Source organism: Cheilinus undulatus, linkage group 16 (assembly GCF_018320785.1).
Source record: "Cheilinus undulatus linkage group 16, ASM1832078v1, whole genome shotgun sequence".
Lineage (NCBI taxonomy): Eukaryota > Metazoa > Chordata > Actinopteri > Labriformes > Labridae > Cheilinus > Cheilinus undulatus.
The window spans coordinates 28,514,622-28,534,654 of record NC_054880.1 but is presented as its reverse complement, the minus strand read 5'-3'; the positions used below and the strand labels follow the sequence as shown (position 1 = coordinate 28,534,654).

The 20,033-nt window shown below is 39.2% G+C and overlaps 1 protein-coding gene across 1 annotated transcript; it reads left to right on the top strand.

Moving 5' to 3' along the window:
- Positions 1-612: 612 nt before the first annotated feature.
- LOC121524186 lies at positions 613-12,372 on the top strand. Its single transcript, XM_041809462.1, has 5 exons — positions 613-896; positions 1,795-1,901; positions 3,173-3,286; positions 3,524-3,637; positions 11,404-12,372. The coding sequence occupies exons 1-5, from the start codon at positions 613-615 to the stop codon at positions 11,619-11,621; spliced, it is 837 nt and encodes a 278-aa protein (XP_041665396.1). The 3' UTR covers positions 11,622-12,372.
- The last annotated feature ends 7,661 nt before the right edge of the window (positions 12,373-20,033 follow it).

Sequence of the window (20,033 nt, the reverse complement as noted above, 5' to 3'; positions counted from 1 at the left end):
TAAAGAAAGACCGCTACCTTCTGAGTACGGCTACAGACTGTTCAAGAAGAACGAAGGGTAATCAGCCAACACCAGCATATTCGACAAAAGCTGAGGGAGCTTGGCAGGCTGATACTGGCAGCAAAAAGTTGCACCAGCGAAGACTATAAAAGAACTTATAAAACCTGAAAAGTATGTTCATGTTGTCACTGCTGCAAGATGCTTAGCTGGATTCAGTGATGAAACAGGCAAATATAAATGTCCATCACTGGCTCGCAAAGTTGGACACAGCTTGCTTGCTTTGGCCATGTTTAAGAAGTCTGAAGGATTGAAGGCTAGAGATAAAGAAACAGTCCAAGACGCTGAGGAATTTGCACAGCTATACCAAGAAAGCTGGAAATTTGACATTGCAAGCCAAGCACTGATTCAGCTCGACCAGTCGAAGTGGAATTCTCCTCAACTCTTACCATTCACACAGGATGTCCAAAGTCTTCATGCCCAGTTGTCTGAAAAACAACAGCAACACTTAGATGCCCTGAAAGAAGAGGTTTCTCAAACTGGAAAGACCTGGCAAAAGTGACGCTGGCACAAGTTATCCTCTTCAACCGACGGAGAGAAGGAGAGGTATCCAAAATGCCCTTGTCTGTGTACTTGTCAAGAGACCTATCAGAAACGCATGAAGATGTTAACTTGGCCCTTACAGAACTTGAGCAGAAGCTTTGCAAACATTTTGTCCGGATAACCATTGTTGGAAAGAGAGGAAGGAAAGTTCCTGTTCTCCTCACTCCACTCATGAGGGAATCTCTTGATACTCTGGTTGAGAAGCGAGAAGAATGTGGGGTACTGACTGAAAATGGTTTCTTGTTTGCATTGCCTCATTCTGTCCACCACCTCAGGGGTTCTGACTGCATAAGACAGTTAGTGCATGAATGTAGTGATATCAAAAATCCCAAAGCTCTGACCTCAACAAAACTCAGGAAGCACATTGCAACACTCTCTACTGTTCTAAATCTGAAGAACACAGAACTTGACCAGCTGGCAGATTTCCTTGGGCATAACATTGATGTACACAGAAAGCACTACCGCCTTCCAGAGGGGACCCTCCAGCTCGCCAAAATAAGCAAAGTTCTTCTGGCATTGGAGCAGGGAAAGCTAGGCAAATACAAAGGAAAGAGCTTGGATGAAATTCACATCGATCCAAATGGTACTTAGTCATATATTCATAATCATATATATATATATATATATAATTTTTTTTTTTTTTTTTTAATGGAAAGAGGTTTGAACAGGGCAAGTTTGTAGTGGTTAGAGTTTGACTATAACGGCACAATTTAAATTTAACTGTTTATTTAATCAGTCTAGCTGTTTATGTTCCCCTTGTTGTACTCTTGATTGTCAGAGGTGGATCACTACACTTTCAGCTGTCCAGCTCATTCATACAGTATTTTGTCAATTCACGTTTCAGAGACTGTTGAAATTGAAGCTTGTTCACAAGAGGACATGGAAGGTATGTGTGAGGCATTTTTGACACTGGTTATGAATTATCAGTCATTTGATTAGAATGTTTGGGTCTATATCTTCTTTGGCTATACAATGACAGCAGGTTCCCCTACTTAATGTCAATTATTGGGAATGCACATTTGGAAATAGGGAAAAGAGATGATATCACACAACATTTAGAGCTTTAACATATTTGGTGACTTTATAGACTCACCCTATATACTAAATTATCATGAAGAAAAGGATCAAATGCAGTCAGCTTACTGAAAGCTAGTTCTGTCTTGTTTATTTATTTTAACTTTTTTCTGTTGCCAGATGCCAGCATGGCAGAAGGCCAGGGTCGGAAGATGAGACCATCATCACGTCATTACAAGAAAGGACTTTTGCCCAAAACCAAAGGAGGGAGTTTGCGAAAAAGAGAGGTAAGCTTCTTGAATTTATTCATGGGGAACAAGAGGAACTTGGTTCGTACAGTTTACAGATAAAACAAATTCAACAAACACAAACCAGTTATCACTTAGGTCATCTATGGAATATGTTGTGTTTGTAAAATTCTTAAAGGACCTTAAATAACTCTTTATTCATAAATTTAAAAATGCACATTTCTACAACAGCCCTCTTAATGGTGCAGAAGTAGGTGCAAAGGTTATTGTGTTGTTAGCAGGGGGCTTAAGGGTAGAGGAAGAAATCCTTTTAGTCTGAGTGACAAGGAACTATATAGATGCACAGAGTACATGGGGGGCCTAGTGGGTGTTAGGTATGTGTTTCCTACTGCAATTTATGAGGTCTTCCTGTAAGTCTCTTGTGGATGCTGCAGAGAGGCTCCTGTCCCTGTCTGATGTTCATAGTCCTCACAATCTTGTTCAAGGGTTTCAGTTCAGCACTTGTTGCTCCAAACCACACTGGGTTGTTAAAGGGTTGGTAAAGGTTCCACAAAGCATCCATGAAAAGCTCAGAATACTTTTGACTGGCCCAGAAACTCTTTACTGAAAGTGAAAGCATTTACTGCTGCTCTTCAAAATAAGCTTGTCGTTGATTTGGTTGCCAAGATATCTACATACATACACTCTTAAAAATGCTTAGTTTTATAGCTTTTTACCTTCAGTGTCAGTTATAGTCGAGCTCCAAAAAGGCATCTGCTTATATTGTCAGGCACAGGGGCTTTATTCACGTGTATTCTCTTGAGCACCCCTCAATATCCCTTGGTTGAAAACTCTACAAATATCAGTGTAAGCAGGCACATTGTACACGAGGTTGGTACTCAGTTCCTCCCACTCCAGTTCGAAGCTGCGCGTATGTTGGACTTCGGTGTTTGGAAAGCCAGTATGTCTTCACACCTTTCAAGACATCCCTGGTTTTGGTCTCTTGCAAACCTTTGTCTTAAAATTCCTGTATTATTTCATTATTTAGCCTGCCTTAAATAAGTTCAGCCTCAGTCCTGTGTCCTGAAGCAAAGGCTAATTTTTTTTGTGTCTTTCAAATTGTTAGTGGTCCTGGATTCTTATCATCATCACTTTTAATACAATAACCCTGTGTTTACAAAGATAATATGATTTGTGAGAACATCAATAGCTTCCTCCACACTTGTCTGAGAGATGAGCACTTCCCAGTCAGTGCAATCATTGTCTTGCAAGGTCTCAGTGGCCTCCTCATTGCATGGTTCCTTTTAAAAATGGCCTTTCTTTGTACCCAGTTGCTGGCATTACAGAGACACAGGAGTCAGAAGATGCGGACAGTGTGACGCCACTGCCAGACAGCACATCTGCAGCATCTGCCCAAAACCAGAGAAGCTCTGCAAAAACTAGAGGTGAGCTAAGAAGAATCAGGCAGGTTAATGGACAAATTCTGCCTGTTTATCTGTTAAAGACACAGGCACCATGTACAAATTATATGAAATCTTTACTCTCTATTACTACAATTTTATAGTTGTCGCAATGACAAAATGAGGTATGCATGACAGACAAAAATGCAGCCAGCTTACCAAGAGCTACTTCATATTCATATTTTAGTCTATAGCTGTCTTGTAACTATTTTCTCTGACCAGATGGCAGTATACCAGAAGCTCAGGAATCAGAAGATGAGGCCAGCACCGCATCACTACAAGAGAGGACCTCTACAGCGTCTGCCCAAAACCAGACAAGGTTTTCAAAAAAGAGAGGTACGTTAAGAACACGGCAGGTTATTTGACTGTGCGACATTTAATATGCAACTTCAGTGCCTAGTGTGTAGTAAGCTAGATAGATGGAGTACAGTGAAAAAGCTAACTTCTATCAGACCAAGTTAGCCTGTAACTATCTGTTGCAATCAGAGGTGCAGGAACTATATCCACTAAATTTAATTCTCAACAAAATATGTTGTTTTTTTTAATAACTCTGACATGTTTTCCAATGAAATAATTGATCATAATTTCCTTTTCACTGCAAAAGTCAGCAAATTCATCAGAATAGTGTATGAACAGATATGCAAACCCACAAACTCTGTGTTAACAGGAAAACGCATTTAAATTTCATGTAGTTGCGGATTGTGAATGTGATTGTGATTTATAGACAAGCTTGAAGCTCTGGTATCTGCATCATGGTATCACAGAGGCTACATGGCTTTCTATTACATGATCAAGTTTTAAGGCTGTGAAAACCACAGGTGAGGGAGGAATATCCCTAAATATGCATATATTTAAAGCTGGGAGAACTGTGGTGAGTTGTGGGATAAACAGATTTATTAATTATCTGTAAAATCCTCCATCTTGAAAAATAAAAACAGCTTTGAACATTTTGTTCCCAAGTTTTTAACTGATATTAAGAATCTCTGAATCAAGGAAAATAATAATAAATAAAAGCTCACTAAATGTCACCATCTTGGACATGCCCAATGTAATAAAATGTTGTTAGACATGTTAAACTTATTGGATTTACAGTTATCTCTACCTGATGCAGTAAAAAGAAATACACAAATTAGCTTCACTTTCAGAAAATAAATAATAAATTCACTTGATGACTCCTATTAATATATATGATCTGCATGCTTTGGGGAAATTCTCTGTTGAGTCTCTGTTAGTCTGGTATTTGCAGTCTCATCTTTGTTGTGCTTTAAGTAACTAAAGCACATGGCTGTAAGTCAGATTAAAAAACCAGTTACAGGAGTTTAAAACCAGAGATCCTCAGCTACATTCTAACTAGGAGCCATAGATCTGGAAACATGTTTGTAATCACTTTAACCTGGACAACATCATTTTATCAGTCTAATTTCTTCTGATATTTAACACAGTATAGCTTACTTAAGGCCTACTCAGTTTACCTGCCCCACCTGTGCTGAATTTCATTTTGTTTTATTTCAGTGTTTATTTTTTTTAGTAATAAAGGCAAGCACTTCAATACAAACTAGCAAAAAGCAATATAATAAATGAAAAGGAGCAGAAAGAAGAATAAGCTTATATGATCAGCCCCTTTTACCAGACAGTAATTAACAATGTAGATAATAAAACACAAAAACTTTAAATCAAATAGCTGCAGGGCCAAAGAAGCCCTCACTTCCTCTATAAGAAACATGGATTCAACCTACACTTTATCTGGAAAAGAAGGTAAAAAAATGAATCCAAAATACTACAGAGACAGAACCAAACTTTGCTTCAAGATCTCATCAGATCTTCTTAACATGATGGTTTTTATTCTAATTTTAAAGATGAAGTTTGATTTAGTTTCTTTGGTTTCTCTGTCCAGCTTGTTCCATAAACTGACTCCTCTCACAGAGATGATTAAATAAATAAGGAAAGATAGGTCATCATGTATTTGGTCTCAGTTAACAAATTTCCAATCTTGATTCAAAGCTAGCACCCATATACGTATACATATACACAAGTACATATGCATATACACACTAGGGATGTAACGATAACTGGTATAACGATAACCTGACATGCCAGATGGATGTGTGAAACACAGCTTCAATAGGAAACGTCTGAGAAAAGGCAGAGGAGTTGAAAAAAACTCGGAGTGTGATTGGATGAACGCGTTCTGTCTCGATCTCTACGGGCCAGTAAGAGAAACAAAACACGTGGCGTAGCAGTTATCAAGCTGCGCGTGTGCAGCTACTAAGGATAAACGCGAAACATGGCGACTGTAGTCATGTAAGTACTCGACTTTTGTCGTTTTTTAAAAGAAACAACTCACTGCTGTTCTTTGTTCTTCTTTTAACAAAGAAATGTCAAGTTCTGATAAACTGGCGCTTTAGCAGCATCCACGCTAATCTCTTCCTCCATAACTGCACCAGCTCTTGCTGCTGCTTGTTAACGTCACGACTCTGCTGCGCCTGAAAGCACTGCCCCTTGTCGCTGATTGGTCCTGTCACTTTTTAATCGGGCCCAAACGTTTCAGATGGGTGCTTAACAAGATGGATTCACCAGTGAAAAACAAGGAAACGGGCGTGTCCATCTGCTTTGCAAGGTTAGTATAACGATAAACCGTGATAAAATTTGTGGTTATTGTTACCATTTCAAATTTTAATTATCGTCAAAACTGTGTTTGATTACCACACTTTAAAAAACTCACAGTGATACTGCTTAATTCATGGAGAAGCAGCAGCAGCTCTCTCAGAAGCGGGTGTGCATGTGCAGTTTGAACAGACACTGCTCTGCAGATTATAATTCATACTATTACATTTGCTTTTCCCTTATTTACAGAGTGGGCATGCAGCAGTACTTTCTGAACATTTTGAGCACAGTTCAACAATGCGATGATAATGATAACCATGATAGTTTTGGTCACAATAACTGTGATATGAAATTTTCATATCGTTACATCCCTAATACACACAGGTGTGCATACCAACACATAGACACATGTGCCTACATGTAGGTACATATAAAACAAAATAAACAAGTGAATAGAGGCAAAACAACTCGTAATTGAGCAAGTGGGCTAATCTCATTTCATTCATCCTTCAACAGGATAAATACCCTGCATTCAATTAGTAGTAAGTACAGACATAGAGGAGTCACGTTGATAGTTTGAGATAGTTAATTATAGGTCTCCATCTTTTCAAAAAAAAAAAATCAAATTCAATTGTGTTTTAGCTGTTATTTTTTCCATTGATTATATGGACACTATCTTTTATGCCATTGTTGTATTGTGGGAGGGTGTGGGTTACGCCAAGATAAGGTGATCATCTTCCATGCAATCAGTAAGAGTGTATGCAATACATAATTTTTCTGATTATTTACCAATCCCACTAGGGTCAAGCCTATAATATAGTACCTAGGGTCTAGGGTTAAATCAATGCCTAAGATGGATAGTATCTCTGAGTGGATACTTTGCAAACAAGATTTCAATCTTAAGAACTTCCAGAAGATATGTGTATGGTCTCCAATTTGATCCCTCCAACATAAATTTGTTATTCTTTGATCATATTTAGAAACAATATTGGCTGTTCTAAAAATCTTATTAACAGTTTCCAACTAAATTTTTTCCAGGCTGGGCTGTTGGTGATTTTATGGGTTCTCTCACACACCTCCTCCAAGTCTTTTCCTCAATAATCGCATTTCATTCCGGTTCCTATTTCTCCTTAATTTCTGAAGTATTCCCTGTTATAAAAGATTGCAAACATTTATACACTTTTGATATTATTTTAACGCTGTCCTTCTCTAAGATGGAACTAATTCATTTTGATTCCAGTGGGGCCGGTGTTTTTCTTAATGCATCCCAATCTTTATGTGACATGAGATAGCTTCTGACTTGTAAATATTTGAAATGGTCCTTATGGCTGAGCCCATATTTATCTTTCAAATAATTTAATATTACACCCTTCAAATAGCTGATGGATTGCAATGATCCCTTTCTTTGCCCTGCCCTGAAAAACCAGGTCCATCCTATTCGGCAGAAAAGGTGCATGAGAGCTAGAGCTTTCTTCTAGTTCTGCGTCCTGTTTTGACGCAAAAAGCTATCGATACTGGGGTGGCTATTGTGTACCCTTGAAAACATACTCTGTTTGGTTTCCATACATGTGAATGTAAAACATTTTATTGTGAAATATTTTAAACATGTCTGCCATCACATAAAACACACACAAAAAAACAACCCTAAGTGCCCTCTTTGATAAAAAGACCTCCAAAAAACCATTGGGATGACTAAGAAAATATACAAAATATACAGACTCCTTAATATTAGTTATGTCAGCCCAACCCTGCTGTACTTTGGGCAGAAAATTCAATTTCTCTGTGGTGCACAATGAGTAAAAATGCAACAAACCATCACTTAAAAAGTCTGTCATGTTGCTGGGTGGGCATCGCTCTTCTGCATGCTCGCTGTGGCTTCCTGAGGTATTGTCCTCTCACCAGGTCTATTCTCATTTACCGGTTTATAGCATTCCACCCTCCACCTAAAATAAGATGAGGGGAGTCTGGATTTTGCCCTGAAACTTAACATTATTCTTTAATGTCTCTATTACAACAAATGTCTCACCATGTGATCTCAAGTGCTCACCAATGTGTGTGTCTGGGGACCTTGAAGCGAGTTAAGGAACCGTAGTCATAATGAAGGTGGTTCTTGTGCCCTTCTGAATGATTGTTGGTACCTGCATGGATTGATTGATGAGCCAAAGATTTTCCTCGTACCTTCTGTATTGTCCATCCTAAATACTGCTGATCCCTCTCAAGTAAGTCCTGGTCAGAAACCTCCTTGTTGATCTCCAGTTCAGTCGGAGTTGGCTGGGCCTCCCCGATAGAGCGAAGATCCTTGTACCAGAGTCCAAAAAAAGTTAAAGCAGGGCTGGGTGAAGGCAGTGTGCCTTGATGTCTTTCCTCTTCAACATTTTGATCACCTCTCTAAATGTTTTCTCTTTCTTTGAACTTCCACTGAGTAGTTGTGATCAAAGTAGACATTCAGACTCTGGAACCGGATGGTCCACTGCTCCCAAGCCTGCGGTAATATTGTTTGTTTTACTCTGTAGTCAGTAAACGTATGATTACCAGTCGTGGAGGGGCACTCAGCCCCTCTGCATTGTTGCAGCTGATCTGTGAGCTCTCACTATGTTGATGTCGAGATTGTCAGGGAGTTTTAATGAGGAAAGTAAAGTCAACTAGAAATGCGTGGATGTTTTCTCTTTCCGCAGATTCTCTGTTGGAAAATTCTGATATTATTGCATCTCTGAGCACTGTCCAAATGATTGATGTTAGCTGTTATACTAGCCTCCTTTCTGAGCAGGTGTGCCAATGTCCTCTCCTGCTGTGTGCTCCTGTCCTCCGTCTCACTCACCCTTTGCTTCGTTGGGGTGATTCTTTCATTCAGCATATCAATTCTCTGTTTTATCGCACTCACCAATGATTCGAGTCTTTCGAGTGAGGCTTTAGTGTCTTTGAAAGAGTGGTTATTCTCTTGTTGGAGGCTCCTTAGTTCGGTTAGCATCTCCAATACTCCACTAGCATGCTTGTTAGTCTCCTGTGGGGATGAATGCTGTTGCAGTGCTGCTGGCGTTCGCTGCCTCTGGTCTGACTCTTGGATCTCTTAAATGCTCACGCCGCGCTTCGCTTTGTTCGGGGTTTTATTGTTGTTGTGTTTAAGTATTCTGTTAATTTGCTCTGACTCTGTAGTCTGGTTTCCATTTGTTGAAGTATAATAGGGCTATTTAACTTCTCGGGCCCGGCAGAGTGGAGTAAGTAACTCAGGCATTGGATGTGAGGTCACCAGAAGTTGACTAGTAGCACTAGACCCTGGCAACACATCACTCCGACCCTCATCCACCTCCACTGGCTCCCTATCAAGTCCCGTATCAACTACAAAGTCCTCCTCCTCACATACAAATCTCTCCATGCTCTGGCTCCCCAGTACCTTTCTGATCTCCTCCATCCATACACACCATTCCACAACCTTCGATCTTCAGACACCGGCTTACTTTCCATGCCCAAAACCAAACTCCGAACCTATGGAGACAGAGCCTTCAGTGCTGCAGCCCCCACCCTCTGGAACACTCTTCCTGCAGACATTCGTAGCGCTCCATCTCTGGACATTTTCAAAAAACGTCTCAAGCACCACCTGTTCACCACAGCCTACAGTCTTCACTAAACCACCCTTACACTCATCCTACCTTCACATAGTTTGTCCATGTCTATGTGTTCCTGTAAAGCGTCCTTGGGTTTCTTGAAAGGCGCTATATAAATTCAAGATATTATTATTATTATAGTATATATAGCTTTTTTATTATACTGTTTATTATTCCCCATGTAGCTAGTATTTTTATTGTTTTCTTATTATCCATACTAACTTATTTTTATATTTCTTATGCCTATTTTCTGCCTCTTTTGTTATTATTTTTAAAAAGAATCTAAATAACTTTTTTTTCTTTTTTTGAAAGAGTTTTTCAATCCTTATGCCATCACTTGTTTGTCAGTCACATTCTTCTGGGCAAGACATTGGATTTTACAGTTTTTTTCATATAAACCTATCGATATTTCCAAAAATGTCCAATTTCTGTTTTTTTAGGTCCTCATTTAATGTCATCAGTGCTGCTTGTGACCTGTTTCTTTTTGAATATCTCCTTTTTGATTTCTATATCAGTACAGTCATGGTTTTTATAAACAGCAAAGAGAGGCAGATGGTCACTCATATCTGTCATCAGTATCCCACACTCCACTTTGTCTGCTGTTGTATTTGTAAAAATATTATCTATAACAGCTGCACTCTGTGATGTAATTCTTGTTGGTTATGTAATTACTGGAAAAAGACTCAAACTTAACATTGAATTTATGAAGTCAGTTGATGACCTCAAATCACAAGGATTTTCTAGATCAATATTAAGTCCTCATATAGAAAAACAGCCTTATTATAAGTTCTGTCAAACATCTCCATAATTAGATCTATAAATGACTCTACACAGGTACCTGCTGCTCTGTAGACGCAACTGTAACTCATGTGTGGGGGACCAGGTTAAGTCTTTCTGGGCAAGTGGGCAAATTATGTTTGCATGGCAGTGGAAACACTGCACACCCAGTAGGTGAACAGTGACATGGGATTAACTTGGGTCCCTTTAAGATGCTGTGTCTATTTGATGAATTATTTCATGGATTAATTATGTGACTTTTGTAGTAACAGGGAAATGAAGGACATCAGTTTGATAAAGGGGACATGTCAGAAGTTTTGAAAAAAAAACAAGAATTTGTTCTGTTGTAACCCTGGTAGGAGTACAACAAAAACTGAAGCCTTTTTGGTCTGCATATGAATGAACAATACTCTGCATTTTGAACATTTATTAGCACATAGTGGGGTGGATAATATTCGAAATCTGGGCTTGATTAAGCCATTGATAAGCTATTTAAAAGCCCTCCGTCACCTGGCCTTTAATAGATTTTAGTTCTGTGACACCTAGGGGGTTGTGTGTGCAAGAGGTATTTAGTTAAAGGTGCAGTGTGTAATATTTAGCCTATTAGCATTTAGCAAAACAAGCTTGGTTAAAATGAAACATAACATTTATAAGTAGATTGATCTAAATTAGTGCTGACATCTGATAACACATTTTTTAAATTTATGTTTTAAATTAACTCAGAATAAGCCTTTTATTCATACATAGGGAGGGTCCCCTCCAAGGACGCTGCCATCTTGGATTTTTGCATTTTGCCTGTTTCTATGGCACCATAGAAGGAACCAAATAACAGTTAAGCATGTATTGATTTTTAAACTTCACTTGTTTCCACAGTTATCACCAGAGAAATGAGCATCACACTCCAGAATTGACTGTTAGATGTTGATAGTCCCATTTTTACACACCTTTAATGGTTGGTAAAACTATGTATTTTTCCTGACTGTGGGACAGTCCTGTATGGTCTCAACCAAGTCAGTACTTCATTGGATGACCAATGGAATCAATCTGATAGTGTTTCAGTTCTAGTTAGAAGTTAAAGTTCTTACAACTCTGTAACTTGTCCTTTTCATGCCCATTTAGGTAAACAAACTGTTGTTAAAAGAACCTGGACACCAGAGGAATGTGCTGCAGTAGAACGCCATTTAAAGAAATTCATTCTGATGAACCAAGTCCCAGGGAAGGAGGACTGTCAGCGCTGCATCTCTGCAGAACCTCAAGCCCTGAAGAGTCGAGACTGGAGGGCAGTGAAGTACTTTGTTAAAAATCGAATTGCTTCTCTGCGAAGAAAGTTAGAGTGAAAGTGTTTCTCTGTACAGGGTAAAAGATAGGCTTGTAGGAGGAAGTGCTATAATATTTGAGATAGCCCTACTGGAGGCAGAACAGAACACGAAAATGTTTTTATATTCTCTGAAGTCTCATATATATAAAATAGATTCTTGCATTATAACGTACACTGAGCTCAGGTGCATCAACTTCCCACTCAGTCTGACTATTTATTTCTGAAATTATTCAGTGAATGTGCTGCAGTATTCATAAATATAACCACTTTACATTAAAATGTTTATTCCAGAATCTACTTAATATATCTGAGACTGTAGAGCATCTGAAAACATGTTTGTGCTCTGTTTTACCTCCAGTAAGGGCATCTGAAATACTAAAGCTGTCAAAGTTGCCAATGTTATCATGTTTTTATGTTATTATATTTTGTTCTTATCAACACAAGGAGCTGTCAGACTGCTTTCCTGTAATCAAAGCTCACAGTAATAATCAGCAGTTGATTCATGTTCAGCAGGTGATTGTTTTTTGATCATCACTGCCCTGTCTACCCAATGTGAGGAGAGAAGATGCAGGATGTAAACCTCTGATGCAGCCTTGCAGTATTTTGTTAATAAAAAACCTATAGAAACAACTGATATCTCCATCTAGTTTTTGGTCCCTGCAAAGGTAGAAGGACTAGAAATATCTGTGTGTGTGTGGAAGTGGATCCCACAAGTGACAAATGCTAGAAACGTGTCCCATAAGTGACCAAAAAAACTAGCACAGAGAAAAAAAGTTTAGAATATGGCTAACCTAAAGTGATTGAAAATTTTGTTGATTTTTTTTAAGCTTGCCTGATTTTTTACAGAGGTCTAAAAAATTAGCACAGGAAAAAAGTTTAGAATATGGCTAACCTAAAGTGACTGAAAATTTTGTTATTTTTTTTTAAGCTTGCCTGATTTTTTTACAGTGGTCTGGGACCAAAGGAAAGGGTGGGCCCCACAATTGGGTAAAAAACGTGGGGCCCCGCAAAGTGACAAATACGAGTAGGGGTGTGTGTGTGTGTGTGTCAGTAAATGTGTGTGAGTGTTGCGTTTCTGTGTGTCATACAGTATCAAAGCCCTTGGAGCTGCGTAAAAACGCATGAATAGATGAAGAGTCCAGGCTTTCCAGTTATTTTGGAGGGAAATTTGAGCCTTTATGTGCTGAAGGCCTCTCTGTAACAAGCCTAAATCATAACGACTAACAGACAAGCATGGTCAGAGTGAAGCATTAGTTGTGACACTGATAAATTCTGACTGCCATCGTGGCTAGTTAGAGTCACACTGCTATCCGCCATGGCCGAAATCCACCCGCATTTGGCTAGTTGGCGGGTGTAAATGTCAAGCCCTGGTTATCTCTCCTGCTGTGTTAGCTAACGTTATGCATTAATGACACCATGCCTCTTTCAGCAAGCTTTAATTTTCTAGTGATTTATTACCTGTAGCTAATGTTAAGCCTATGTCAACAGAGTTCCTGGGTAACTTAGATATACCAGAAAATATTGAAATTATTGAAACCATCACTCACCAAATTCAGTTAGCTATATTCCACTTTCCAAATCGGCGAGGCATCTTCTTTTCAGCTTCCGAATGCTTTGGTCAGCACGGGCAAACTGCTTGTACACTTCACAAACCAATCAGGTAGCAGTATTCCCCTACCTTCCCAGAGAAAAAACTGGTGATGCGAGGCCCTTCATGCTATATTTCCATGCTCTCGCACTTGTAGAGTGAATGTTTTTATCGAATTCAAGGCTCCCTTTAGGCGTGCGCACATGTTCGCAGTTCACTGATATTCTCTGGTATACCCCCATGTCCTGTCCATACCCCCCCCCCAAAAAAAAAAAAAATTCCCCACGGATCTACATGATTCACATGGGTCACCTATTTTGGTTTCAAAACTGCGAATTTCGCCGAAAGGTGAGTGATATTCATGCCTGCCAGTGACACTTTTCAACTCCTGCTGGGGGTTCCCAAGGCATTCCCAGACCAGACAGGATACGTAATCACTCCAGCGAGTTCTGGGTCTTCCACATGGTCTCCTCCCAGCCCGCCAACCTCCAGAGCAAACTCATTTCGGCCACTTGTATCTGTGATCTCATCTTTCGGTCGTTACCAAGAGCTCATGACCACGGGTGAGGGTTGGGAGGTAGATCGACCGGTAAATTGAGAGCTTTGCCTCTCAGCTCAGCTCCCTCTTTACCACAATGGTCCGGCACAATGCCTGCAGTTCTGCTGATGCTGCTTCATCTGCACACAAAATCAACATGATCACATCAGATGACTATTCTGCAAAAACCGATCACTACATGTAAGGTTGATAACATACCATCTGATATTCACAGTGTATCGGAAACAGGTTGTTTCTGAGGTACATGAAGGCTAACACACAGGCAACCCCCCAGACATCTATAGCCTCATCAAACGGCAGGCCCAGGGCGACTTCTAGAGCTCTGAGGAGGAGAGACAAGAGATCAAGAGGATGAAATATGCTGAAGAGCTTTAAAAACCAAAAGACGAGCTGTGTGACATGTCTATGTGATATAAAACCTGTATCTGACCGGCTGTATGGTCTCCCACGGCAAAAGCTTTGGTAGCCTTCACAGCTTGGCCAAAATCAATTAATTTTATTTTGAAGGGTTGGTTCTGATGATCAACCAACATGATGTTATCAGGTTTTATATCACCATGAATAACACCAACACCCTTCAGAGCATTCAAAGCCACCAGCAGCTGCAGAGACCAAACAAACAGGGAGAAAATTGTTTTATAGGAGCTGCTGAATAGAGATCAGTGGTTCAGTGATTTATGAGCATAACATACAAAAAATTCATTTAACATTTTTTCAATGGTTTGTCCTTTCAAATATATTTCCTTAATGAAATATATTTGATTCTCTGAGTCTTTCCACAATTGTCAGATGCAGATTTTTGCAGACTGGTAAATTCCTGCCCTCTGTGAGACTCTGCCTTTGTAAAATGCTCCCTGTATATCCAGTTATGCTTGTTTCCCATCCCTACTTTTTGGAGATGTGTTGTTGCCAAAACTGTTTGTTCAGTTCAGTTTTTATTTACCAACTATTTTGGGAGATTTAGGTTGTTAATCTGCCATTTAAACTAAACCAGAACCCAGAATTAGACGTAAATTGTCTTACTGTAGTACAAACCTGCTGTGTGATGGGCCTAATCTCTTGAAGAGACATCGGTTTAAAATGATTGGCCTTCATCAGGTCATAGAGACTCTTGTCCAGCATTTCAAATGCTAGACAAGTCTGGTCATTTTCCTCAAAGCACTCAAAAAACTTCACCACATTACTGCGGTCAGTATCAAGTGCAGAGATGACCTCTAACATTTTCATCTCGGGGGGAACGAGGAACAAGATGTCAGTTTATTGTTCTGTCGATCTTCTTAACATCACATTTAATCAGAGTCAAAACAATGGAAATCAAACATAGTTTATTTCTCCACTTTTTAGGCCAAAAAAACTGTCAGCCACATTTAACTTACAAGTCCAGAATAATATTTTAATTCAAGATGCAAAAAGGAAAAATAAGGTCTGGATTGATTGAACTAAGTAAAAATGTGTGGACATGCAACAAGCAAATATTGCTCAAGTGTCTTGAAACAAAGATTTAGATATCGCCGTCTAATTTTAAAAAAACTCAGTCAGCAATATTTGCTACATGCATTAGCAGATTGATACCAATTTTAATAATCAAGGACTTTTTCTTGCTTGTAGTATCTTGAAACAAGATATTTATCTGGACAGATGGGTCTTGGCTTTTCAATTTGGTATTTCTGACTAGAAATCAGACAAACAGACTTGCTTTTATTTGAGTTTTTTAGGCCAAGGAGTCAAAAACAATCCACCTCTTTCTTGGTATCCAGGCATAAGTCCAAGTGCTGTTTAAGGATCTTTGTGGCTACGATCTTCTTTGTGGCCATATTTGTGAACTTGACCAGATCATATAGTCACCAATGAATGAATTTAAAAAGTTTTACAGCCTGGTTTCTGGGTAATATAAAATGGCAAATATGGTTCCAAAATGGCACAATGGAGATTCTGCCTGTGTGTGCCAATACTAAAACCTCTGGAACTTTGCACTGCTTAACTTTTGCAGATAAATCCTGACATGTGTAAGATGTTGGTGTATGAGCCCCAACAGAGCTCTTGAGGCTGCTACAGCATTTTACTTGAGCTAATTACTCTACAAGAGTGAAGGTTTTAAGCAGACAAAAGTCTTTCAGATTTTCCATGTTCCATCTTTATTTACTTTACATCACTGGAGAAAGCCAGCTTTACTTTGATACCAGGTTTATTCATGAAGATATTGTAGTTAAAGAGATATATGGTACTTCATTAGGTTAGGGTATGTTATTTTTAAGCTATAGTCTTAGAAAATGGTCTAGTCAGTAATTCAGTTAAATTTTTAATGAATAGTTTAGAGAAATTAATGTTTGTGATATTTATTTTATTCACCGTTTATCCATTTCAATTAGTTTGTTGCTTTTGGGAGAACATTTCAACCCTTGTGTTAGTTCAAGACTGCGGTGCAGTGGTGCATGCAGAAGTGGGCGTGCTCTTAATTTATGTACCATATCTTTGTAATGAGTGTAGGGATCCAGCAAAGGATAAACGGTTTGTGTTGACTGCTCTTGCAACTTCTGCTGCTTGACTTTAAGGAGTAAGGGTCAATGTGAAATTCTGATGAGGGAAACAAGCTGATAGAACGTAGCACAGCCAGCTCTGTTTGCATTGCTATATATATCTCATAGGACTACAAGGTGCAACCCACTTTATTTTAGCTGTGACTGACCTATCCTTAAATTCTCACCAGAACAACCAAGGAGAGTACTTTACAACTAAGGGTGAAGTAAGGTGAGTCATGCTTACCCTGTCCTTGGAAAAAACTGGAGCAAAAATCTGACTGATGGCATCAGAAAGGAATTAGAAATGGGTGTACTAGAGACTTAAAAGTAATGAATGGGTTTACTCCACATACCTGTGTGTACCCTGCACTACACCAAGGGTTTTAGCTAAGAAACAAGACACACTCAAAAAGGAAGTTTGTCTCAGACTACCGTCTTTAATCAACACAATAGTAAATTCTGCGCAAAATGAGCCACGCTCTGCCCTGTGCCATGCTCTCTTTGGGTTAGGTTAAATAAATTAATAGGTGAAAAAAAAAAACAGCTGTGTGTGCTTGCATACTCCAAAAAGAATTTGGCCAGCTCTGCGCATGCAGTTCTTCTAAATTTCCTGGAAAGTTGGCAGCTCTGAACACCCTCCAGAGAAAACACCGACAAACTATTACAACAAATAGCTAACCAGCAGTCAGGTCCCATCAGACACCACGTTAAAAGTTAGCATTTCAATAAAATTGGGGTCTTACCATCTTATACTGAGTTCAATTTGTCATCATAAATTGTTTTCCGACTTGTTTTTCAGACTTCAGACCAGAAATGGCTAATGGAACATCTCTCCAAGTCGTATTTACAACTCATGAACTTTTTCTTTCACACAGCATCCTGACCTCAATGCCACAACATGGTGGCACAAAGTATTAAGTGTAGTAAAATCTTTGATTTTATTGGCTGAAGCAGAAGTTCGTCTCATAGCGGCTGCTTCATGTTTATGTTGCTAATCTGTTAAATCAAAATCCATCTAAAAATATTTTACATGACGTCCTCAGTCTCGATCTCAGAAATATTCACTCCCTTAATTAGCCATGTGCCAGCTTGCATGTTCTTCAATAGGTATTTAGCCTAATGCTAACTTATCTGCTCATCTCCATCAACAAATGATAGCTTTAAAGTAGCTTTTATAGACGTGTTGTGGACCTTTCTGCTTCCCTCTCTGATATTTTTAAACACTTTTTGTGACAAGTTTGATAGTAAGTCTATTTCCTTTAGAATACCTCCTACTTACTGTAGCTACACAGTGGAAAACTAGTTATTAATCTTATCTGTACACTTTGAATTATGTTATTGTTTTGGTTGAGAGTCCTCCGGGTGGCATGGTGTGACTTTAATGCTAGTAACTGCTATTTTTAGATTTCCCACAGGGGGAAAAAAGGTTTAAACCGTCCTCTTGTGTGACAATTTAAATTTAGTTCTGCAAAGACCACAATGTGCTGCTTTTGTGGAGCTGTGTTGCTCTTTCAGTTCCATCTGTTTTCCATCTGTTTGCTTCAATATGGAGTTTGCACACATTACCTATTGCACAGTAGATGAGTTCTCACCCTGCAGAGATGAGACAGACTCATCCTGTGAATAGCTCTGTCCTCCCCTACCCGTCACCTGTTGTTCTTACATGGCTTATTTACTTAATGGTAAACTCCCTGTTTTCTTTGAAAACATGGTTATGACTTGATGAGGGGGAAAAGCGGTTAAAGAGAGGTGCAAAACCCTACTGGTGTGTGATGTGTCGTTATGTATTCCGGAAAGTTTTGACAGTGAAGCTGAAGCAACTGCCTGCAATACATGATGAAATGTGTGACAGTAGCAGCTGCACCAAATGATGATGAATCATAACAAACAGCTAACTTGCAGTCACCAGACAAGCTTTCTAGGTGCATGAGACATGGACCTCCTGCAGGCAGTCTGAAAGGCCAGACTTGTTCACATGCATGCCAAAAAAACAACAACAACAACAAAAAAAACATTCAAGCCATGACACAGGTGTTACACAGTGTAAAACAGCCATTAGCCACCTTAAAAACACAGTGAAACAGTATGTGTTTATGAGAGACACCGGCACATCTTGTGCACTCTCACACTGACAGCACCCACTGAGTCACACACTTATGTGCACTCATGCAACAGTATGTCGGATTTGTAATAAATCTTACACATAATGTTTTACTGTATCACTGCATCACTGATAAATCATCAGGCTTCATGCAAATAGTAAATATTTTAGAGACCCCTCAAAATTTCACAAACCATCCTTTTAAGGGAGCTCATTTCTTATGAGGAGCTCTGAAGTTTGCACCTTGCTGCTGACTCATTCTTCTTGAGTTTGTAGCAAACTTGCTGACTTGCTGGTGTAGCCACTGACGTCTCTGCTCAACTCTGCATCCAAGCTCCATAGTGTCTTAACTAAAAAAGTAGGGCAGTGATTAACATTAATGTAAATGTACAATGAAAATGTAGCTTTTCCTTCTCCATCCTTGTTTAAAGTTCAGCTGTGAGCTTTGAAATATTAAACTTTAAAAACAGCCAATAGTGAGTTGTAGGTTGCTGATCACCTGCTGTGAAAATATAATGTTTTGGGGATTAATCACACTTTTTTTTAACAGTTTTTATGAGGACACAGGAAATATTGCATGTTCTATTTGCTGGCAATGAGTCCCTGTCCAAAGATAAAGTAGTTTTTGATATCAATCTAAAATTTAGAGCCTCTTCGGTGCATTAACAGCTAAATTTTATTAGCCTTTCCCTCCATCCAATTACAATGTGATCTCCTAGGATGCAAGGAACGATTTTCATCTTCACTCTCTTTTCTTGGCAGAACCCATTTACCCTGAGGGGCCTCATTTCACTGCTGAGCTTTGATACTTTCCACTAGTTTCTATTGGACTCCTGGCCTTGTGTTCACAGAACAGAGTCGGATAAGTCTTGTGGATTGTAAAGCCAAGGATCCATGCAGAGCAGCAGCACTCTAGACTAACTAGTTATTTTTTTTTATCCTAATTGGGGATATTGAACAAGTCCTTGTGTCCTGTGATCTTCCCAGCCAGCGAGCTGACCTCTTTTTAATGTGCTGTTTGAGTCAGACAGAGAAAAAGGAGTCAAGGAGAATAGAGGCACAGACTTCAGTGACTGTCAAATAAAAATCTCTTTCTTTTTTATGCAGCCTTTTGACTCTCTCAGTGGTGCTATAGGCAACTCTCCAGCCTCATTCTGTCAAACAACGTTTGGCAATTTGGTCACAGTGAAATGATGGAGGAGTTAAGTGAGTATTTTCTCTCTGATCCGCCAGCAGCTCGTCTCATTGTGTTATGATATGTTATTGTAGTGTGTGAAGAAAGCAGGACCCATATCATACAGTCTGATAGATACACCATGGAGTACAGATAAGAGATAAACGAGATATGTGTTTCTATGGAAACCAAAATGGAGGCAGAAATGTGCAGAAGATACTACACTCGTGGAAAGATACTACACTCCTACTTCATAGTGCAATATTGTAAAACCTGCCAAAGCAGGCAACAACAGGCTGTCCTTACACCATCACATCACAGCAGGTTTGTGTAGGTTCATGAATGCTATTGTGTATCCATCACATTGGCATTGTGGGATGACAGCCTTAAGATGCTAGCGAGCCAGTTTGGGCCTGTGTCTATATTTGAATAAAGTTGGGCTGCTTTGTAAATGTGAATCAAAACAGAATGCAATGATTTGCAAACTTTC